General features: G+C 43.0%; 1 protein-coding gene across 1 annotated transcript in view; it reads left to right on the top strand.

Moving 5' to 3' along the window:
- spred1 (sprouty related EVH1 domain containing 1) overlaps positions 1-25,215 on the top strand; it is a 51,530-nt gene that overhangs the window by 12,361 nt on the left and 13,954 nt on the right. The window contains exons 2-4 of the mRNA XM_072457118.1: positions 6,938-7,199; positions 19,097-19,265; positions 23,682-23,728. Coding sequence (XP_072313219.1) covers positions 6,938-7,199; positions 19,097-19,265; positions 23,682-23,728 — 478 coding nt within the window. The remainder of the gene's footprint in view (positions 1-6,937; positions 7,200-19,096; positions 19,266-23,681; positions 23,729-25,215) is intronic.

Below are 25,215 nucleotides of genomic sequence, written 5' to 3' on the forward strand. Positions count from 1 at the left end.
AACCTCAGAGCCTCGGGGCCTGGGAGCATCTGAGCCTCAGAGCATCAGAGCATCAGAGCCTCAGAGCCTCAGAGCCTCAGAGCCTCAGAGCCTCAGAGCCTCAGAGCCTCGGGGCCTCAGAGCATCAGAGCCTCAGAGCAGGGCCTCGGGGCCTCAGAGCGGGGCCTCAGAGCCTCAGAGCCTCAGAGCTGAGCCTCAGAGTAGGGCCTCAGAGCCGAGCCTCAGGGCCTCAGAGCCTCAGAGCCTTAGCGTAATAGGTGAAAACTACCAGCTCACAACTTCATGTAACTCCTCACCTCACAGGGTGTCCAACTCATACACGGTCTAGCACTCCTTGTCAATTAATTAAAATAAATCTTGATTTAAAATAAACATAGAGCAATCTATAATTTGACACACTTTATAATTTCCCTAAATATCTATCCATCCATCCATCCATCTTCTGCCGCTTTATCCGGGGCCGGGTCGCGGGGGCAGCAGTCTGAGCAGGGACTCCCAGACTTCCTTCTCCCCAGACACTTCCTCTAACTCCTCCGGGGGGATCCCGAGGCGTTCCCAGGCCAGCCGAGAGACATAGTCTTTCCAGCGTGTCCTGGGTCTTCCCCGGGGCCTCTTCCCGGTGGGACATGCCTGAAACACCTCCCGAGGGAGGCGCCCAAGAGGCATCCGGAACAGATGCCCGAGCCACCTCAGCTGGCTGCTCTCGATGTGGAGGAGCAGCGGCTCTACTCCGAGCTCCCCCCGTGTGGCCGAGCTCCTCACCTTATCTCTAAGGGAGCCCCCAGCCACACGGCGGAGGAAACTCATTTCGACCGCTTGTATCCGCGATCTTGTTCTTTCGGTCATTACCCAAAGCTTATGACCATAGGTGAGGGTAGGAACGTAGACCGACCGGTAAATAGAGAGCTTTGCCTTTCGGCTCAGCTCCTTCTTCACCACAACGGTCCGATCCGCCTGTCGATCTCACGCTCCATCCTTCCCTCACTCGTGAACAAGACCCCGAGATACTTGAACTCCTCCACTTGGGGCAAGGACACCCCACCCACCTGAAGAAGGCAAGCCACCCTTTTCCGGTCGAGAACCATGGCCTCGGATTTGGAGGCGCTGATTCTCATCCCAGCCGCTTCACACTCGGCTGCAAACCGTCCCAGTGCATGTTGCAGGTCCGGGTTTGATGGAGCCATCAGGACAACATCGTCTGCAAACAGCAGAGATGAGATCCTGTGGTCCCCAAACCGGACACCCTCCGACCCCTGACTGCGCCTAGAAATTCTGTCCATAAAAATTATGAACAGAACCGGTGACAAAGGGCAGCCCTGGCGGAGCCCAACATGCACTGAGAGCAGGTCTGACTTACTGCCGGCAATGCGAACACAGCTCCGGCTCCGGTCATACAGGGACCGGACAGCCCTGAGCAAAGGGCCCCGGACCCCGTACTCCCGGAGCACCCCCCAAAGGACACCCCGAGGGACACGGTCGAAAGCCTTCTCCAGATCCACAAAGCACATGTGGACTAGTTGGGCAAACTCCCATGAACCCTCGAGCACCCGATGGAGGGTATAGAGCTGGTCCAGTGTTCCACGACCGGGACGAAAACCACTCTGCTCCTCCTGAATCCGAGGTCCGACTATCGGTCGGATTCTCCTCTCCAGTACCTTGGAATAGACCTTACCCGGGAGGCTGAGGAGTGTGATCCCTCTGTAGTTGGAACACACCCTCCGGTCCCCCTTCTTGAACAGAGGGACCACCACCCCGGTCTGCCAGTCCAGAGGCACGGTCCCCGAACGCCACGCGATGTTGCAGAGACGTGTCAACCAAGACAGTCCTACAACATCCAGATACTTTAGGCACTCAGGGCTGATCTCATCCACCCTGAGTACTGGGAGCATTGAAACGCCCAAATGGTTTTAATTGAACTCTAGACATACTTTTCAAAATCAATTTGGCCCCATGTTTCAGATAAATACTTCAAAAATCAAAAGTTTACTGAGGATAAAGACCCTTCATTGCCACTTGTGGGTGTAACTGCCTCTTATAGTGATAGAGACAAGTTTCTCCCAGTGTTCTGCAGTAGTTTCATGTTGTATTTGATCCATTTTGGCTCCTTGTGGCATTCTCCGTGGTGCTGGAGCAAACTGGCCCCGCTCTCCTTTGCTCCATACTTGTAAACATTAGCCAAAAGTGATCTGTGGGCATCTATGTAAGAACTGATGCATGCGTTTTCAAAACCCACTTTAATTGGCATTAATTGATTTGTCTTTGTCTTTTTGTGCATGATTAAGCACTTGAGCCAACATGTTAAAGAGCCTACCTGTTTTTTGCTGTATTTTCATTTTATTTGGCTACAGTACATATTTTTTAAAAGCATCTGTTATTGTCACAGATGCTGAATCTAATTGTAGGGCGTTATATTCTCTGAAAACCAGGAAGTGCATTGTGAACATGCTATGTGTTGTTAGCTTTGGCTAACTTCGTCTCTGTCTAGAGAAAGGTGTGATAAACTCATTGTGGTGAATAATTTAGATGATAAGAATGCATTAGGTAAGTAAGTCAGTAAGTCAGTAAGCAATGCATTTGGACAGGAATAAAAGTAACAATTTCTATGCTGTTTGGCTGATTGTCCTCAATATATCTCTCCTATAATCCAGTTGACTCTTGTTTGTTTGATTCTTTGCCATTATTTGCATATTATAACTATTTTTTTTTTTACTTTTGCGTAGATACATGTCATGATACAATTGAGAAATAGAGCCACCTATTCTAGCTTGTTTACCACTTCTTGTAAAACCAGTCAAAGACTTCATGCCACTGCGTTGGCAATTGCTTTTGTGTGGCTTTGGCTTAGAAATATACACCCCCCAGCAACAAATTTAACCTTCAAATGATGTGACTCATTGATGGTTTGTATCCTTATCTCAGATGTGTTATAATGAGTGTTACGGAAGTTGAAAAGTTAGTGCAAACGTTTTTTAAAAGCCCCCTCGACTAAGCATTTGTCTAATTAAGTAAATCTTGAATTTGAAATCATAATTGTTAAATGTGTTGTTCTTCCTTGGGTCTTTTTGTGGTTTAAATCTGTGGCACTGGTGGAAACTGTTGACCATTACCTTGTTCCATAGATCTACATTCATCCACCCCCCTCAGCCTTCCCTCTATCTCTCGGTGCTGCTCTTCAGTCGGAAATGAAGTCAGTCATCCAGCAGAATAACTTGGAATAATTTGAAAAAGGGGTGGGGGACTCCTTTCTCTTTCTCTCCCCCACTCAGGCCCTGGCCAGCTGATCTGCTTCCGCTCCCGATTGTGTGTCCAGTGGACTGTGTGCTCCCAGCAAGGGGCGTGGGGGCCAGCCTTTTGTCTCCCCACGGCTCTCACAGCTTTGTGCATGTGTGTGCACTCCATAATGCAGGACCGCTCACTGCTTAAGAATTGGGAAAGAGGAAAAAGGAACGTGTTCAATTCATGAAAAGGTTTCCAAATGTCACTGAAAACACTAGTGGTGTGGGGAACAGCTTATGCAGTTGGCTATGCTAATTCTACACAGTGGACCATTTTGATTTGGTTAGATTTTACAATTTACTACTTTTCCCCCTGTAGTAGTTACTTCCAGTTGGACGGATTGCTTTGTGAAAATATTTGGATTATTGGCAACTGATTACTTCTTCATATAGTACTCTACTGTAATTACTACTCTTTAACTTAATTTCAAATAAACAGCCTCTGAGTGGACGCACATAAACCAAGTTGTATTTATTTCGGTTCAGCACTGACAGTTCTATAGATGATGCACATTTTTGGCTCAGAAGAAGGTACACGTAGTTGGTAATCTAATTACTCAATTTCACATCGCAATGCAGTAGATGATTGCGTTACTTTAAAAAAAAGTAATCTAATTACAGCAATCCCCTTGTTATCTAGACACTGTCCAACACGGCTTGCTTCAAAGCTATAAGTTGTAGGCAGCTTGTCATGCATAATTGGAACAACAATTCTTAATCATTTTCTTCTCCCATGGTTCACTTTGGTTTCCTGTATAGTTTGTATAGTTTATATTTTACTATCATTATTCATAGTTCCATGTTACATCAGATTGCAGAAGAAAGTTCCCTTTAACGGGCAATAAACATAATATTGAGCAAATCTGCCTCGTGCATAGATTTACAATAATGGTTTTGTGGATTGCTTTGCCTTTTTACAATGGGTCGTATGTTGACCCAGTGAAGGTTTCCCTTTTTGGCATCTCAATGTGTTCCGATGCACCACTGTCCCCTCCTTCCAGAAGCAGACTTCCTCTCTGCGGCCCGCCCCCCTCCCTGTGAGTGTCACTGCTGCTGGCATGTGTGTGATGGCAGGTCCGGGGGTCACTATGGCCCGGTCATGGCTGAGCGACACCACTGCCTGCCTCCTGTTCACCCCAGGGACCCACCCCCACTGTGACTGACAGCCCCTCATGCACCCATCACCCGTCACCCCAGCGCATCCTTTATGAGGGGGGGTCATAGAACAACAGAACTATTTCCCCATTTTTACAGCCTGTTGCGGTGCCAAGAAAATACTGTTGGCCTGGTCATAAGGTTAATAGGGAAGTTGGCCCTTTGTGCTTATGGTCATAAAAAAGGACCAGAATGAGTATCCTAATAACAAATATTCAAATATAATGAGTACACACGTTATATATAATTTACTTTTTTGAGCTTGAACCATGTTCCCTCACATTGTTCCCCTCATCAAAAACACACCTGACATTGCTATTATTACTATTTTATTGTTCATTGTTCTATATTGCACCTTAACGCCGAGACAAGTTCCTATGTTTGCGAACTGTTCAATGACGATGGCAATAAACCTTTCCTGATTCTGATTGAGCTTCATTCACACTTGTTTGATGAATCGTGTTCCCTCCTCTGAGCCTCAGAAAACTCTATTCCGTATTTTCCAGGTTTGTCGTAAAGCTCTGAGATCGTTTGTGCTGTTTTAAGTCCATAAATCATCCCCAGATTCTTAGCATTTCTGCTATCACTTTCCTTAACTGCAAACCTGAATTAGCACAACAGGGGGACAGCTAGGTTTATGCATGAAATTCCCTCTGCAGCCAGGAGATTGTGCTGTAACTCAATTCCTGACGTGAGAAACACCTGACCCATATGAAGTAATGTGTGCTTTTTATAGATTTAAAAAAAGTTCTAAAACCATGAATGTGAAATGGCTAAAACTAAACACTAAAGAGCATAAATATCACTATACCATTTTAATCGGCTCTTTTTGCGGTATGTTTTGATATCTTCAAAGGATTATTGACAATATTATCAATATTTACACGACTCAGCAGGGTTCAGAATAAGCGGTATCGCATCGCAAAATGCGACGCAATTTCTCTCAAATGCGATGCATTCGTCAGAAAAGTGTTTTTGTATCGCAGCTTTTGCGATACAAAAATGTGTGTTCAATTGTGTAACCAAAGCGCCTAAAAGTACTGAAAGAAAAAAATCAACAGGCACCCAGCCCTAGTCTCATTCCCATGTCATGCTGTCCTGTCTAAAAAGTCTATGGGCAAAAAAAATCCTTTCAAAATGTGTTTCAATATTCCCTCTATGTTTTAAATTGTTTATGATTTTAAAAATGTGGTTGTCAAGCGAAGGTGCATAGTGTCCAATGCACCAAATTGTAAACCCACATGTTTTGAATGAATTATCCCTTGTGAATGTGAGAGCACGTCCACATTTTAGCCATACCTAAAGCCCTTCGTAAGTTCTTACTCTTTAAGTTTTTATATGTGCAAGAAACGGCCCTAGATTTAATGCTTTCCGGCTCTGAGATTAATTACTAACCAATAACATGGGTACTGCAGTTTGCCAAGGGCGTGGAAAGCGGGAGAGCAAAGGTTAGCATATTGAAAAGATTTCGAGACCACAGGCATCAATGCAGAGCCTTCTTGTCCTTGCAGTGTTCAGTTATTGTTGGCAGAAGTTACTAGTTATCTGTGTGTTTAATTGGTCTCAACTTGGTACTTTATCTTGTAGAAGTTAGCACTGACGCATTCTGGGCTGCCCCGTCTTTAATATGTTACCAGGATATTCTGCTGAATGCTACCCTCAGCACACTCCCTGACCTTTGTCGTTTCCGGTGGCCCAATCCAGGCTGTTATCTAATCACAGAGTCATCGCACTAAATCAGGAGGGTAGACAGGACAGACAGGGAAAGAATACAACAAAACCTGCCATTCAATTCTAATGTGAAGGACAGTATGGCAGTAAGGCTGGAGCTAATGATTACAGCCAAATGATTATTCCTATGGTACATTGAGACACCAAATAAAGGTTTAACATCGTGCCGAGGGGACTACGGAAGTCTTTTGGCTTATTCTGCCTTTTACTCATGTTTACTCATGTGTTTTATGAGAGTGCACTGTCCCCTATCAAATAAACTAATCTAAATAAAGTGTATCATTGATGAAAACCAGAAATAGTTTGACATTTTATTTGAATAATGTCACAGTCTGTTATAAAAGGTCTTTTTGTATGTGTTTTTGAGTCCGTTTAGTTTAAAGAACGATTACGATGATCAAAATGCTGGATGGATCTGCCTTAAAAATTATACTTAATTTGAATCATTTTTATCAGTAAATTGATGCATGCTTGTTTAGTTTTAATATAACTGACATTCTTGTGTCAAAAGGTGTGTTCAAATATTGCAATAATAATCAACATTGCAGTACTTAACAGCTGTAATATGGTTTAATGTTGTGTGCAGTCCTACTCATAATTAATACGATTTGTCGGACAAATTCACACATAGCAGAGCATTGACATTTGAGACTCAAATAAAACGTATGCATTTCTGATCTCCTAACCTTGTATTCGTGATAATTGTGATTGTGTATTGCCGTTGCCCTTTCTGTGATTCCCAACACTCACTACACCGTCCTTTCCTCCCTTCACAGTGACAGTTATGCGCGTGTGAGAGCAGTGGTCATGACTCGGGACGACGGCGGGTGGCTCCCCCTGGGCGGCGGAGGGCTGAGCTGCGTCACCGTGTATAAGGTGTGCCAGCGGGACGACAGCAGCAGCACCCACAGCGGAGGCAGCAGCGGCGGGAGCAGTGCCAACCTGAGCCCCTGTAGTCCCAGCCCCACCCCCAGCACCACCCCCAGCCCCTCTGCAGTGGAGTTCCACATCAGGGGCGAGCGCCTCAAAGACAAACTGGTGAGTGCGCACAAGAGCTACTTATTTCAGTGTCACGTTTGATGCTTTAGGAAAATTAAATATGAAAACACAATGATATAGTGGATCAGTGTTTCCAAACAATAGATGTTTGAATTCAAGCTATATTCTAGTAGCAACAGACTCAGGCTTTTAGCTAGAGGGCCGTCTTCCCGTTTTTTGGACGGGGTATCTCGACATGTGGACGGACATTTTCGAGTGCAAGGACGGTGTAATTTTTATTAATGTATTTTAGAAAAGGGAATATCATCATTAAATCGGGCCTGGAAGCGTTTGACAATAGTCCGCCGTGTTCCGCGCCATGACAGTTGACTGTTGAAAAGTGAAAATTTGCATGCTGCGCGCTGATTGGTCGACAAAGTTTGTGCGCTTGGCTCTGATTGGCTGCCGAGCCGTGGTCTGGAAAATGCCGAAGCTCCACGTTTGCCGAACCTCCACGGCCAAATACCATGTAAAATACAGCGCGATACGCCGCTTCTAAGTGGCAGAGTGTGATCTGTACGGCCGAGAGGCGCAGGCGGCGCAAGAGTATGGAAAGTCAATATGAGACGAGAGGCGTGCGGGCGCCGCTCTAGATCGCCGTGCAGGCGCCTCCGTGTTAAAAGCGCCGCTTTATTTTGTAAAAGCGTCGAAAAAGGTCATGATACACCGATTGGCTTTCCATAGACATTTTTTAAGCCCCCGGTTGGACGGGGTGTTTTCAAATCCTAGCTAAAAGCCTGAACAGACTTTCCCACTCTAAAAACATACAATTCATTCATGTATCACCACTGCCTGTAAATATTTGTTTTGTAAAACTTTATCTTCTATCTACTGCTGACATTTTACCTCTATTTGTCTGACCCCTGTTTCAGGACAGTTTCTGTTAAATTCCTTGACACACCTCACAGACCATGAGGCAAAGCTAAAAATGGCACAAGCCACGCTTTGACTGGCCTTGATCACCCAGACCGCTGACGTCACCCAAACCTTGCAAACGTTTTTGTGATAAGACTAAATCATACCTGAATTATACGTTTTAATCATCCTCAGCAATTCAGTTTAGTAATTAGTAAAGTAAAGTTTGTCGCTGTGAGACATAGCTAAAGTTAGAGCACAAACTACTTCCGGTCGGGACAGTGCAGCGTGAACTTAGAGGAAGAACATGCTGCAAATTGTCTAAGCTGGATTCAAACTGAAAACGCTGCGGCATGCGTGCTTATCCACTCAACCACCTAGCAGCCCTCTACGCTGAATTTTCATTTATGTAATGCATTGGGTTTGGATAATATTAGATGCATCATGCCCTGGAAATATATTATTTTGGGTCTTGACAAGAGTATCGTGCGTTGAAAACAGGAAACAGCTGTTGGTCACGGGCACTATTTGTGTTTTGCTAAGTCTGTGGGCTTAATATATAAGTTAGGATAGCTGGAAATACAGCGGTTTATCTCAAGTCAGAGTTTAGGGAGAAATTATATTTTCATTTTTCTATCTGCTTTTTGACTTTTTGTTTTCACTTGTGTCTTGTCCAATCTCACTGTAGTGTTCTTGGAGCCAAAAGAGAGCTTACCACTTTGGAAGCTAGACTTCCAACGGTCGGTCCCCTTTTGGATTGCTTAAACAAGCTTTGTAGCCACACAAAAACACACACACACACACGCACACGCACAGGAAGTGGTGGTTTGGCGTTCCTCCATAGGCCAGGTATCTGAAAATAGGAGCACACTGCATGATGCACAGTGACATCATCAGGTGAAGGGCAGATTACTCAGGAGTGTGGGAACTGAGAGCTCAGGAAAAGAGACTACTTTTTCCATGAGTACACAACTATTCACCCACCGTTTCGAAGCATTTCCTCTGTCTGTGCTTAATATAAAGGCCGTATGTGTCAGGAGAGGCGGCTGGATGGAAAATGTCAGATTCCAAAAGGTGTGCGTGTTGCGACTCATTCCATAGCTAATGCTCAGAGAGGCATATGGTGAGCAGACGGACCGATCGTGACGGCAACGCACTCAGAATCCCCACTGCCTTTTGTTTCACTAACACGGAGACATGAACGCTTTTGTTAGTTGTTTTCTACAGTTGACAAAAAAGCTTTTGCACCTCTCCTTCCAAATTATTTGCTTATTTGCACTTAAATGTTTCACATTTTCAAAACAATTTTAATATTTCACAAAAATAATGTGCTATTTTGAAATTATTTGGGCTCCATGACATATGAAATTGCATCATGATTTCAAATCCAACTGACATTTTGCTTCATGCCCCAGTCTCATCCCCAGTTACACTGTCCAAGAAGGCCGTGGCTGCAGAGCCGCGGCGCGGTCAAATAGCCCAGCAGTTTCAGGAGCCGCGGCACAAAAAACCCATGCAGTTTCGGCCGCGCGCCGCGGCTCTGTAGACACTCCTGTCCAAGAAAGCCTACAGCCAAAAACTCCTTTTTAGTCACACACAATCATTTCAGTCAATTGTTCATGACTTACTAAAAAAGCTAATTTAGAGTAACAAACCTTTTCAAATTAGTATAAAAACTTGATACTGTTGATCATTTTTGGCCTTTCAAGAACAGTTTTAGAATGATCTTGAGCTTTTGATAGAGCTAGTACACAAAGTACTATTATTTTGTGTTCAAAATGCCAGTTTGTGCTGCCCGGTGGTGGAGTGGTTAAGGAGACTGCACACATGCCAGGCTGTGTGTGGTCTGACAGTTTACTGCATGTCCTCTCTTCTCTCACATCCCCATTTCACGCTCAGCTGTTCTGTCTAATAGAGCCTAAGGGCCAAAAAATCCTTTGCTAAAACAATGAAAGGAAATGTAAGTCTAAATGAAAGCATTATTAATAATCATCGTGGTATCAAGATTCATGTATTTTATCGAAATGGAGCGGTCCTGCTGCTAGTCATTTGAGTGCCTTAAGCAGAAAGGCCCAGCGGTGCCCCCAGGCCTGACTACACTTACACTTTGAACGTGTAAAAAATACATATATTAAGGTTTGACAACCTAAAGATGACTATATCTGAAGTATTTTTAATATATATATTAAATATATAATATAATATATTTCTCAGTTTACTATGTGGGTCCCCCACAGTCCCTAAACGTCCCTGCTCCAGCGCCACCTGAAGCTCCTCTCCCACTCTTCTGCTGAACAGATCGAAGCTCTATAAACACTACAGGCTGCAAACTATCGTTGCTTTCTGTTGCATTTACGAAAACATGATTTAGACATTTGTAAGAAGGTGAACGACTTAGGATTCTGGCGCGTCAGTTCGACTAATGGCACATCTTGCGTCATTCAAATTTTTTGCGTTTTTAATGGAATATGAGGCAAATTTTTATCAGACAAAGACTGTTTTGCTCCTTGTGGATCAAAGAACACGTCTGCTGCACTCCAAAGTACCTGGTCCAGCTGGTGGTGCCCTTCAGAGTACCTGATGCCCTACGGGCCGCTCGTTATGTGCGTAATGGGAGTGGCGGCACTGAAATTGAGCTTGAAATGTTAGTATTGTGTCAACACTATATGGAACCTACCTGGAAGACTGAGGTATTACATACTTTTTCCACCGTTTTTATTTTAAAAAACGCTTGTGCCCCGCCTCCTGCTCTGTGAATACACTCAGATTCATTGAGAAATCCGAGGTTGTCAAGAAAGTTTTGAACACTCTTCGTTGTGCGGCTTATCCAGAGATGCTCATGTCTGATTTAGTCTAGCCAGGTAAGAGACATGTATCCAGTGTAAGTTCAGCCACATTCGTAGTACAGGACCGTGGGGGTGAATTGCCATGGGTCACCAGTTATTGAGATTTATTTTTCTTATTGATTGTCTGTAAATAATTTGAAATACAAATAAACTTGTCTTATGCCTTTGTTGGACAATTTATTTTATGATCATTAAATATTTTGTGTTTTAAATCAATTTGGAAGAGTTGTATACATCTAAATCACCCAGAACCTCTAATTTTAGGCTTCTTCACGTTGACCTAAAACACATGAATGACACATAACATAATCAAGTGATGATCTAAAAGGTCCACAAATATTGAACCTAATATTATTATTTTTTTGCACATTAAGACTTAGAATGTTGTATTATCACATGAATACGAGTTGATAAGATGGTTTGTCGCGCGCATGGCTCAGAGTTCTGCGTTGCCATTGAAATGCTTGTTGTTTGCGGTATTGCTGGGACCTCCTTGTCGTAGATGTAAAACAGATCCAGTAGATTTAGTGGGATAATCCTGGCTCTGTGGTAATGAGAGCGCAAATCTGTGTGTGAGAAGGAAACGTCAGGGCTGTGACAGAGGAGGCCACCACCATGCTGCCTGCTGCTGCCCGACAACAAAAGGCAAGAATCAGGTGGGGATTAATTTACAAAGGGCCACAGACTGGGGGTCAACACTATTGTAAGAGAATTTCGATAATTTATCCTTCCCTTGCATTTTTCAGTTTAACATTGCATCACAAGAGCCGTATTTACACATATTTTTCCTTGGCATACCATTGTCTAATTCTGACATAATACGGTCTAACTGGAGCCTAACTGGCCTCCATAGTCTCGCTGCACGATATAAACCTTCTCCTCTGGAAGCATAGTTATGGGGCTTGAACACTAAAGATCATCCTATGTTTCAATTCAAGCCTTTTACTTCCACCCTTTCTTGGACAATCTGAAAACTTCAACTACTGTAAAATTTGCTTTTATCACAGGTTTTAAAGGGCCACCACACCTTCATTGAGTCTCTGAACTTTAATATTAGGGATCAAACGATATATCGAAACAAACTCCGGACAGATTTGGGTATTGATACTGTTACGCAAATATTAACTGTAATTAACATAAGTAATATTGAAGGGTAGGCATCAATTTTAGACGTGTTGGGCCATTTCCTCATTGTTTTGTGTCAAACACCTTCAGCAGCAGCAGCAGCTCATTGGACAGATCCATCTGTGTCAGCTGTTCTGCTGAGCCTATTTGAAACACTTGGATATATTTATTGAAATGCCTTCACCCATGAGGTTGGACCATTATCAAGTATCGTATAATAGTTTACCCCCAAATGTACTTGGTTTTGTATCGATACAAAACATTGTGTTATTCCCCCCTCCCTACTTAGGTTAGGTACACTTTATTGTTCCTGTGGGGAAATTTGTCCTCTGCATTTGACCCATCCTTCAATGCAGCTGGGGTACCTCCTCAGGAGCAGTGGCCCGGGAGCTTGGCCTGGTCAGGATTTGACCTATGGGGCATGTGTTGGATTGATGGGGGAAACCGGAGTGCCTGGAGGAAACATGCAAACTCTGCACAAAAAGGCCCAGTCTAGCCCAGGAGACGAACCCACAACCTTCTTGCTGTTAGGCAATGAGGAAATGTTGAAAAATGTTGTTTTTTGTGGTTATAATCGTAGAGGATTTTAAATTTGCAGTATCGTATACTTCATCATTCTAGTGCAAAACTCTGCCATGTGGATGCTCCAAATGAAATGTTGTTTTCAATAAGTTTAATCTTGATCTCGAATGTAGGCCAATTCACCAGGAAGCCTGAGGGCCAACAAAAAATTGCTCAGAGGTCTGTATTTGGCCCCTGGCCCATAGTTTGGACACCCTTGATTTAGACATGAATGAGCTGTTTCAGAGCTTGTTTAGTCTTGGTTTACTCCTATAGCAACCTTTCATCGTCTTCCCTCATGTGTGATATCAGTGTTTGTGTTTGTGCTCTCCAAGCGTGTGTGGCAGAGGAGCAGGGTGTGACGGGAACAGGTCTGTGTGCGAGCCCCCGGCGATTGCTCTGGGATGTGGTTAAAACAGCCGTATCGCTGCCAAGTACGCCCCAGCCACCACAACAAACAGGCAGCCATATGTAGTAGGTCTGTGGGGATGCCACCCAGCGCCAGGGTGTAGTGTCAACCACAGGGCTACCGGCAGTCACACGCAGACTACACTAAACCACTAACAGGCGGCTCGCTCAGACAAGTTATACTGCTGTAGACCGCACAGCTCAGGGTGATGTCACTGGAAAGAACAGGGCTGTTGAGCGTAAACCATTTCTAATTTAATATATTTTGGTCAAATGAAGTCTGATTAGAAGTTCCAGTGGTGCTTATAGCAATTAATAACCCGGAACTGTCCTCCAGGGTCTGACATGCCAAATGAACATCTTCAGATTTGTTAACATGATCTCTATAACAACATTCAGGCAATATTTTAACAATGCTTCGGGAATGGGCCCACAAAAGGACAGAAATATATCACTGTGGTCCCTTGTTTGGGAAATTACACTAGATGTTTCTGTCACTTTTTTTTATATAGTTTGAATTATAGGTGATGCACTCGATTAAAATTGTGCATATCTCCAAAACAACAATTGAGATATTATCCATGTTGTAATCTTTCTCCCACCTCTCGACCCAATGTTTACTCGTAGGCTAGTAAAACGCATAAGTGTGGGGAAGTGCGTGTAGGCCCATGGCAGTTGGAGCAGAAGCATTCGTCTGCATCAGGTAAGAAACAAGTAATCATGTAAGAAACAGACCGGTAAATATTACACATGTTAAAACGTGGACTCGCTCGTTTCAGATCAGGAGTGATGATAAACTATGGCCCCTCCATCGCAGACTAGCACCTGTGGTTTGGTTTTATTCTGCTATGTGAAAGTAAGAACTAAGTGTGTTTGTTTGTGCTGCAGAGAAGTAACTAAGTTGTTGCTTATCTATCTTTTCCAAAATTGTGTTTCCATGTATGATAGCTACAATACAATTTCAAATCACCAATCATAAAGCTTGTACGAGCACCTCGGCCTCAAAGAACTTGTGCCGTAGGCCGCTTCTGACAGTTTTCCTGTATAATCTATTACCTTGCTTTATGTCGCTGGGTCAACTTCATTCATACTGCTGCGACAAAAAGCGGACTGAACCATTATGAGTGAAGGCGTGATTAAAACATAGAAAGTTGTTTTATTTGTCGAACATTCAAAGAGGTGGGAGATTGAAAAAGGGTTTATATATTGCGATTGTTGTTTTGGAGATATGCTAAATTAGAATATCAATTATACTGTCTATATTAACTATTAAAAAGCCTGTGAAATGAGCAGTTTCAAAATGAAAATGTAATAAACTTACATAGAACTTATATAGAGAATAGCTAGACTAGAGTTCTGTCAAGTTTAATGCTACCATAGAAAAGATGTACAGGAATTGCAATAACATCATCCAAACATTGTCATAGAAATAAGCTAGGTTTATTTCCCCTTTGTAATTCCCCCTGCTGCCAGGAGATGAAGCCTGACACAGGAAACGCCTGATTACTGAAAGTTCCCATTAATTCCTTTTAACCCACATTTTTTAAGTTCTAATCTAAAACAGAAGCATGTTTAATGGACAATAACAATATCAATAATGCAGAATATTTGTTGTTTTAAAAAATGTTTTAAAATAAACTCTAGGCCCCTTCAATCATTCTAACCCTTTCCCCCCTCTAGGCTCCCCTACCAAGTCAGTAATGGTTTAGTCTTATCGCTAGCCTCTGTTTGGATGAATGCACAGCCCTCAGGTCTCTGCCGGCCTGAATGAACGTCGCGGAATTGTGAATGGCTGGTTTGGAATCGAGAATGAACTGCGTGTTTCCAAACCACCTCTGTAGCATGGATACTACTGCTAAACATGTGGCTCCTGAAAAGATGACCAAGCAACAGTCAAATCTAAATTCCATTGTCTAACCCGGTACAATACCTCAAATTTTGGATAATCTTTACAAAATTGAAATGTATGAATGGGAAAAAATAAAAGTAATGTGCTGAAGTGCTTATTAATCAAGCTCAAATAATACTTTATATTTAGATTTTATTTTTTGGACAAAAGACTAAAGATAAAAACGTAATTTGGCTTCTAAAAATGTCACGATTGTTGTTCCCATTATCACTATATTGTGATCTGAATAATCATGATTATTGATTAACCAAATAATCTTACTGACATGTCTTGTTTTTGATTTTTTTTTTTCAAAAGAGATGTCAATAAAGCAAAATACACACGCTGAGCTTATTTAACTCAGGGCATCATTCATTCATTACATTTATCCAATCCTCCGACAACCTCTGTGTATTAACCGTTCGGACCATGAGGGGAGATGGCTATGCATCCAAAATGGAGCCAAAACAGCTCAATTTTGGCGTGGAGGTCTGACTAGTCTAAGCGCAGTGATGCGGCACACAGTGTACTGGTGATGACTCAGCGGGCTCTAGTCTCCATATAGCCACCAATCACTCTCCTTCTCCTCCTCCTCTTCTCCTCCTCCCTCCTCCGCTCACTCGCATTCTCCCACTCACCAAAACTACACCGCTCAGAGGTTGCATTCATATTCTCCAGTTTGATCTCAGATGGAGGGTTGGGAACAGTATTGCTCTGTGGACCTAATGCACTAAATCCATAAATGCTTTCCTTGATCAATAATTTTAGGTCTTCTAAACTTACCATATGAATTGCTTTGGCTTAGTTTAGGGTTAGAATGACCTGACCTGAGAGAAGACACTATTCTTTGAACGAGGCGTTTCATGTGGATAGACCGAGTGGATAAACTAGATCAAAACATATTTTTGAAACTTTCAATTTTAAACTATTGACCAATGGCCACCAATGAGATGAGCAGAGCCCATCATTAGTTATCGCGCCTGCTTTTGGGGCACGATTACCTAAGCTCTGCACGACTCCAGCGTATGTCCTGTGTACTGTCTATTGTTAACTTGAGCTGTGGCTTATTTAGTACATGAACCATGCCTTTCATGGTGTAAGTTGTTTGCAGGTTGTAAAGCATAAAGGAGCTGTTCACTTCAAGTCTCATATCTGTGGGCTGTCTGACATGGATAGGCCTGAAAAGTACTTAACAATGTAGAATTACAACCCTAAAGCGAGCCATTTATCAATTACATCGGTTTATAATATGGTCTGTGCATGTCTCATATTTTGTGATTTGTGGTAAGAAAGGTGTACCTGGAAGGAAAGGAACACTCTCAACCAAATGTTACAGATGTGTTGTGTCTATAGTTGTAAAGAACTTGATTGATGATTTTTTTTTTTGTGAAAGGTCTGAGTGATGAAATGATGAGAATGTTACTAGAAGTAATACAAATAAATGAAAGTTGAAAGTTTTTGATGAGGAAACATTATAGCATGGTAATAATGAGCATACATGTGACTTTTGCTAATATGTCCCTTAAGGTAAATTGAAACCATAAACCTACTGCTTGTGTCAACACTTGCAGTTGTAATGTCCAAGTCGTCTTTCCCTCTTTGAAAATCGATCCGTCCCAGCTGCCTAAAACACAGCCCCGGACACTTGCAAGTCTCTTCTTCCCACCCCGTTCACGTCTCACCTCTGTCTGCGTCTCGTCTCCCACCCCCCACACCTCACCCCCCCGGCGTCTCCAGCCCACCCCAGTCCTCCCCCATCATCTTCGGCGCTGTCAGGAATGTGGTATTAAGTATCATCCCCTTCCATTGCCACTGCGATACTTCCTCCTGGCGCGGCGCTCACCTTACCTGCTCCGGCTCCGCGCAGTCTCGCCTTCACAATCATTCCCAGAGGCGCACACACCCAGCCCCACCAGTAGCCCCACCAGTACCACCAGTAGCCCCACCAATAGCCCAGTGCTGGGTAAACAGACAGGCTTCTACTCCTGCTCCAACACTATGGAAATCCTGAATAAAAATGTATGCCATAACCATACTGAACATGGGCCGATACCGATATTCAATACTTGTGTTGTGGTTGTGGCTGATATTTACAGATATTAAGATTTTTTAAATCCAAGTTCCACGTAGATTAAGTTGGGCTCGCCCCATATTTTTTTGGAGCCGATACAAATTTAAGGACTTCGGAAATGCAGATTACGATTAATCGGCCAGTGTTTACTTCGTTTTTGTTATTTATTAATGACCACATTAATAAGATAAAATACCCTTTATTTGTCCACACAATGGGGAAATGTTGTGTTTGTTAGATTATGTAAAACATTATTAAAAAAGGCCTTAATAATCTAAATACCTGTCCCCAAACATAAATTATGTCAGAGGCTTATGTCTGCTGCTGTGACCTTGTAACCTCTGAACTTTGACCCAGGCTGTCTTCATTAGCTTTTGCTCAAAAATGCTAACTATGCTTGCGCCGTATTTAGCGCGCCAATCAAAACGTCCAACGAATTCTGGAAGTTCTTGCCTTCAAAATGAGGCATGAGCTGCATAACGTCGATAATGTTAAATACGTTATGTCTATTTTTGGCTAGCTTAATCTGGCGACTTTTGCTCGGCGATCAAAAATAGAACAAACCAGATTCAAGAGGTTCTGGGCTGAAGCTGGTCAAATGTTTTTGTGGCTGAATTGTGGCCAACTCAAGAATGACACAGCTCAACGCTCCTTTAATTATATTCTTAAATAACAGTTAAACAATAAGAATGTTCTTACTACACTTTGATAATGAAATGTATTTGTCTATATGTGTAATTAGGTGGATCATTTGTCAATTTCTTTTTTTTTTACCCAATTGAAAACTAAAATGGCTCTATTTCACGGATGACTCAGTGTGATCTGGCACATATATTTTTAATGCCTCTTTCTCCTTATTAATGAATATGCAGACACTCTCACCACAGGCCTTTAGAGTGAAACGTGCTCAGGTGACCGCGCTGGCTCAGTGACAGGCAGAGCTCACATGTCGCGCTCAGCTCCCAGTGTCCACACATCCAGAGTCCAGAGTCAGGCCTCTCTGTCTCTACTGGGGAAAGACTATACGGAAATGCTGTATGGAAGAGCGGCAACCTTTCATTGTAGTACTGCATGTAGATAGTAGATTATTGAGCAGAATTATATTGGCAAAGCATTGATTCCGATGTCCTGAAACCGATAAATCTTAAAACACAACCAAAACACTTCACCAGCCTCGCATGTCTCAAACAAAGTATTTTATGTTGTCATGATATTAAGATTTCAAACTCTACTTTGAAACTAAGGAATTGGCTTGACACGCGACACTTAATTTGTATAATTTAAAAAAATATTTTCGACAACCCTATTTGCCCTACAATATGGACGGCAGAGCTTAGAGGCCGTGAAAGAACCCATATCGGTCGACCTTAATTTAATATTGCTCACCCAACATTCTCTAGTCATCAAATGGTCACACATCTCTCCTCCAACACACACACACACACACACATTAAACCACACGTGTGCGCGGTATCAAGGAAGACAAACCTCAAAGACTGTAATGGCCGGCTCTCATTTCATTTAATCTGCCTAGAGGAAGGCCAAGAGGCAGCCCCAGTCGCCCTCATTAATAACAGGCTTTAGAAACACGGCTACACTGCTCCTGCCACACATCTCAGCAGGCTAAATCCTAAACAACTTCAGTGCTAGAACTCTGTCATCATCTGTAACAAGAACCCCAGCATTTAGAACATGTTTTACAAATGATCCACAAGTTGAGGTTTTTGACCCGTGGAGATAAATGTAGTTCCAGGAGCTCGACTTTGCTCTAAATCCTCAGCTTTACTTGTGTTACATAGTCATGATCAGCTGTGACACATTTCCACAGCTTAGGGGAAGAGTCAAATGCAGGATAACATGGTGTCGTTTTCACTATTTGTACATGGCATGTTCAATTTCTGGTCCAACTAATCAGTTCTCATCGGGCAAAATATCTCTTAAGACCAACGATCATGCTTAAAGGTGCCCACTGCATGATTGCTTACGATGTTTGGATGTCACTGCATTGCATTTACTTGTTTTCCGTACATTTTAGTTCTATAATGTTAAATACCAACACTAAGGCCCAAACAACTCAGACCTCATCGTCCCGGACCTCAGTTGTGCTCCCAGTTCACCTCCTGATGATGTGTTGTGTGTTCAGGTGGTGCTGGAGTGCGTCCTGCAGATTGACGTGGTCTACAACAAGGTGAACCCCATCTTTCACCACTGGAGGATCAACGACAAGAAGTTTGGCCTGACCTTCCAGAGCCCGGCAGATGCACGTGCCTTCGACCGGGGCATCCGCAGGGCCATCGAGGACCTGAAGCAAGGTAAAGGGCTAAAGCTCCTTTTGTCTGCTTGTTATAACCCTAACCCTTGTTATGGCAGTTGAATAGCTGGTTCTGTGCTGGGATGTCGTCCCCAACGCATTTATGAACTTCTTTGTCTATTTTTTAACCGTTTGTAAAGAACAAGATTACAGGTAGACACTTTGCAAAAATAAAGATTGAAATGCAAACACTTAAACACTTATACAGACACATAAATAATTAGAATTCAGGTGTTGACTTCCTTCACCTGTTAGAGTCTGATCTGTATCACCATACTGATAACAAGGATAAGTTATTGCAGTTTTTCCATTGTTTGTCTATGGCTGTGGAAGTCTTCCACAAAATGAAAGAAGACAAGACGGGCTACAGTGGACACTTTCTGCAGAATACGCCGACTGGTATTGATACTGAGTGACTCGCAGTGAAAGCGTTGATACTTTGTGAACACTGAGTAGATCAAGTACTGCTTTCAAAAGGAATTCATATTATACAGGTCATATTTTAAAGCAGGGGTTCTTCACATTTTCAACATCAAGGCTCAATTTTATTAGTTTTCCTCTGTACAAAGTGACCCAGGGCCCAGTCATGTTCTGGCGATCATGCACTGCGAGCAACTCCTTCAAGGCCGCATGATCGCCAGAACATGACTAGGAGTTGCTCGCAGCCCTACAGTGGGCAAAGAATCACCTTTTTAAGTATTAAGCTGTGTGGCAGAGTTGGACAGAATCGGTGCTTAGAGATGCAGTGCTGCCCTCTAATGGGCAGATATGACCAATTTTCACGACTCAAAGAATTGCAATATTTAGGTATAGATGTTTTATTTATTATTATTATAATTTTTGTAATCAACATCTCTAGTCATTGGTCAAGCTTTACTACTCTATCACTCATGTCTGACTCATTTTAGCTGTAAAATCATTCCCAAACCAGATAAGGAATCTCAACTGTTGTCACAGCAGTTGAGATTTAATGCAAAGACAACAATATGTCATGAACAAAATCGGTCTATTGCGTGTGTAGTCCTTACTTTACCCCACTGCAAAATTGTGCATAAAACCACATGTTTATATAATAGTTGTTTTTATCGCACAGATCAGTACAACTTTGTACCTTCCATATCAGTGTCTGGAGTTCCCTTTTTAAGAGTAGCATGGCCTTTGCGTGGCAGCCCTCCATTACCTGTAAGCTGAGCTGTGTGGATGTCTAAGAACACGGCACACTCTCTGCAGCCTCTTCCCGTTTGTTATCAAGTGGTAAAGCTGCCTTAGCGTGCGCTCCGAGAGATATCCTAGCGTTGATTAGCCCTGCTCTACCTGTTTGCTCACCCAGGTACAACCCCACCCACATGTGATCTTATCTACGCCAGCTGCACAGATAACGTTCTACTTCCTGTGTAGATCATCCGGCCACGGATGTAGCAATATTGGAGATAAAACAAACTGTGGAAAAAGTAAGCACAGCCAAAGAAACAAAATATAACTGTTTTAGTCATGATATGAATGAAAAGGTTGCATTATTTAAAGTTGAAAAAGAGTTCTTTGCCTTGTTTTGACCTCCATTGACTATAACAGTTTAGTCAATGGAGGCCCGGCTCATTCACCAACTGGTAAACAACTGTCAATTGATGGCGCGTTGTGCATCAGTTTAAAGTATTCACTTTGCTGCTTTGGTCTCTGAACAGATCTATCATCCCTTCTGTGGCAGTTTCACCTCTTGCTTGTATTCCAAAAGTATTTGTATAGTTAGCACTAAACCTAGTATCAGACTTGGGTGAGTAGAATTCACAGCTTTGGTCTGAATAAATATTATACAAAGTGTATAATATTAGGACTCCTAGAAAACTGTGTCCAGATGACTACAACTGAATCTTTTTCTACAATGGAACACTCCTGGTCGAATGAGGGATTAAGCCAAATATTAGGGCTGTCAATTTTATAATCTGTGACACCTGTGGATGTTATATTTTGGACATCTTGAATCACAATATTGATCTAAAATGAAACCTGACTATGGTGAGCTGCAGTTCACGATAGCGACCAGCAATTTTTTAAATTATTTCTGAAATTTGTACCCAAACGGCTGCCGATCTGCCAAATCCTACATGTGTCACAGTTTAAGAAGATAAAATTGCAGAAGTAAGTGAGTGCAGAGCAGTGGGCGTGTATCAGTGGGGAATCTGGGGAGCGGTGAAACTGAATGGTCCACAGGAGAATAAAGATTACTCAAACATGCAGGAATCACTCTAAATACAATAGATCTCCTTTAACCCACAATAATAATTTTCACGCCAATGATTTTAGCCCTATACTGCCCTAGACCCTATACTGCCCTAGACCCTGTATTGCCCGAGACCCTGTATTGCCCTAGACCCTATACTGCCCGAAGTTGAAAAGTCATGGTAATAAAAACATTGTCCAGATGCAAGCCTCTGATGCCTTTTCTACTATAATCAACTGAAGTTTATCTAATGAAGAGTGAACATGCTCTGTTTAAAGCCACTTAACAGAAAATGCAGACTTTGAACTTGACAGATTTTAGCTTTATTATTGCTCCATTTCCAGCGTGCTTCAAAGGTGTCATTCCAAGGACGTGGATGAGCTCTTAAATGTAGTGCGGTGCGTATTTGTGAGGCTGGCTGCTCCGTTCTGTGTGGCGTGCAGTGCTGAGTGAGGCGTTGTGTAACAGCCAGGTACTTGTTCTGTATTCCTGTTGCATCACTCTGCCGCTGGGCCGGCCACGTCCTCACACTCACAACCCACAGAGAATATGTTTTTCCTCTCTCGGTCCACGCGCACACTTTGTGTATATATCGGTCTTGCAGTCCTCTGTTGCCATGGTGACGCTGGGCACACAGCGCTGGCTGAGTCGTGCTGTGGGAAGCCTGTTTTCTCTTTCTGGAAAAGTGGAGGAACACATCAGCCAGCGTGTCATGTGACTGAGACGGAGACAGACTGACAGATGGAAGGGGCGACGGCGGCTAACACATGCTAACACATGCTAACAGTGTGGAGACTGGCTGCACTGTTGCCATGTGGTGGTGTGCTTTCTCCCTGAACGCACACAGGCTGCTAATGAGGCCTCAGTCAGCCCCAACTCCTCCTGCAGGACATAAGAAGGTCTGTGCCAGGTTCAGATGGGGAATTAAGTAGTTACTATTAGGAGTACTATTGTTCCCAAAATCAAAATGTATACCTCAGAAAGTTATTGATACTTACAATTCCTATTTAGTATTTTTGATTAAAATATGGGCAAACTGATGGATTGACCTGGTTTAATCCTGGTTCAAACTCAAATCCGAGTTGGGCACAGTTTAATATATATATATATATATATATATATATATATGTCCATCCATCCATCCATCCATCTTCTGCCGCTTTATCCGGGGCCGGGTCGCGGGGGCAGCAGTCTGAGCAGGGACTCCCAGACTTCCTTCTCCCCAGACACTTCCTCTAACTCCTCCGGGGGGATCCCGAGGCGTTCCCAGGCCAGCCGAGAGACATAGTCTCTTCAGCGTGTCCTGGGTCTTCCCCGGGGCCTCTTCCCGGTGGGACATGCCTGAAACACCTGCCGAGGGAGGCGCCCAGGAGGCATCCGGAACAGATGCCCGAGCCACCTCAGCTGGCTCCTCTCGACGTGGAGGAGAAGCGGCTCTACTCCGAGCTCCCCCCGTGTGGCCGAGCTCCTCACCTTATCTCTAAGGGAGCGCCCAGCCACACGGCGGAGGAAACTCATTTCGACCGCTTGTATCCGCGATCTTGTTCTTTCGGTCATTACCCAAAGCTCATGACCATAGGTGAGGGTAGGAACGTAGAACGACCGGTAAATAGAGAGCTTTGCCTTTCGGCTCAGCTCCCTCTTTACCACAACGCACCGATCCGCCTGTCGATCTCACGCTCCATCCTTCCCTCACTCGTGAACAAGACCCCGAGATACTTGAACTCCTCCACTTGGGGCAAGGACACCCCACCCACCTGGAGAGGGCAAGCCACCTTTTTCCGGTCGAGAACCATGGCCTCGGATTTGGAGGTGCTGATTCTCATCCCAGCCGCTTCACACTCGGCTGCAAACCGTCCCAGTGCATGTTGCAGGTCCGGGTTTGATGGAGCATATATATATATATATATATATATATATATATATATATATATATCTATCTATCTATCTATCTATCTATCTATCTATCTATATATCTATATATCTATATATCTATCTATCTATCTATCTATCTATCTATCTATCTATATATCTAGATAGATAGATAGATAGATAGATAGATAGATAGATAGATAGATAGATAGATTTGTATATAACGCCTACCCTGTTCTGAAGTGCAAACAGGCATGTGTTTGGGTCTCCTGACTGGAAGAGAATGTGACTACAATAATGACAAAGGAAAATGGTCTTGTGTTGCAGGTTGTCGACCTTTCGGAGATGATGATAGTCCACAGGACGGTTTACCAGTAAGTGTGTTTACATCATTCTTACCATCATGACTCATTATTATTTAGAATGAACCAACAACAAACCACCTGTGCATCTTATGCAGGCAGAGGCACAATAAACATGGTATATTTTTAAGGTTCATTGGGTTTAGTGTGCCTAAGGCCCGAAGTCACTGGGATAGGCTCCAGTCACCCGCGACCCCGAAAGGGAACAAGCGGTAGAAAATGGATGGATGGATGGATGGGTTTAGTGTAGCACTACACACATGTTGCACATTTGACAGAAGGCTGTTCTCACAGTGACCTCAGTACAGGGATGCATTCCACTATGACAACCATGTGAACAATTTGGCCCTAGGGCAAAATTCATTCAGGAATCTGCTGCTTAACTTCTCAATGTAGCTTGTGTTATTCCATGTCCACGTGTTAGCACACTTAAAGGAGGACTAGGTTGAGTTTAACCAAACTCTCTTAATATAGTATACAATTGAATTGCTATGACATAATTGTTATCTCCTACAAATGGCTGTTTATACAACTTTTCTGCAATTGTGTAATCAAGCACAGCCAGTGTTTTAAAAGACACATATACAAACACTACAGACTATGGTTTTGTAATAAACCAGACCCACAATTTCATCTGTTGAAGTTTTTCACAGAATATGCCTTTTTCCATATTGCACTTTGTATCATGAAAGTATCTGTTTTGGGGGATTCAAAGCGTCTTTCTGATGAAAAGTTGATGAAGTTACCGAATGTGAACTAAAGATGCTGTGTGCTCAAGTTCCTCTTTAAGGAATGACTGAATGTACAGGAAATCCAGTGCACCGCAGTTGCTAGGCAGCGGCTGTGGGGGGGTTCACGAGCTTCAGTGAGTAAGCCACTGACGGTGTCACCATGGTGATCTGGCATCCCAATGTTGCGGTCGGAGACCTGGGCTCCACAAAGAGAGGTGAAGCTAAGGCGAGCTGTATCCTGAGAGCTAACAAATAGCAGCGCACAATATGGTGCGATAGTAGTTTGTTAGCTTCTGACTGCACCAAACTCCCATTCAAACATGTGCTCATACTGCACCTGTGGAGAGTTTGAAAAGTGCACTACAAAAGAGCTATGAGAACCATCAGCTTTACCCTGCTGTTTGGACCAATGGGATGGAAAGATTATATTTCTGTTTTCTGCCAGATTGTATGTATATTTTCTGTTGCATGTTATGGTTTAGATGCAGGGCTGAACAATTTAGCCAGAAATCCCAATTGTGATTCTTTTTCAAGGAATATTGGAATTTTATTGCGATTATTTTCGTTGCATTAAAATCAATTAACATTCTAATTCACTTTTTTATTTTGACATATTGTATTTTTAATTTGACATCTGTTTGATATTGTTTTTCACCTATTTAATCCCAAATTAACCATTTTAACCGCAATAATGACTTGTTTTCAGTGTCGGTTTCACAGTCAGCAGGCTTTGTGACTGCCTTGGTTTGAGCTCAGACTTCTGCTTTA

Source organism: Eucyclogobius newberryi, unplaced genomic scaffold (assembly GCF_026437365.1).
Source record: "Eucyclogobius newberryi isolate DKJ021-1_F unplaced genomic scaffold, fEucNew1.0.hap1 SCAF_21, whole genome shotgun sequence".
NCBI lineage: Eukaryota > Metazoa > Chordata > Actinopteri > Gobiiformes > Gobiidae > Eucyclogobius > Eucyclogobius newberryi.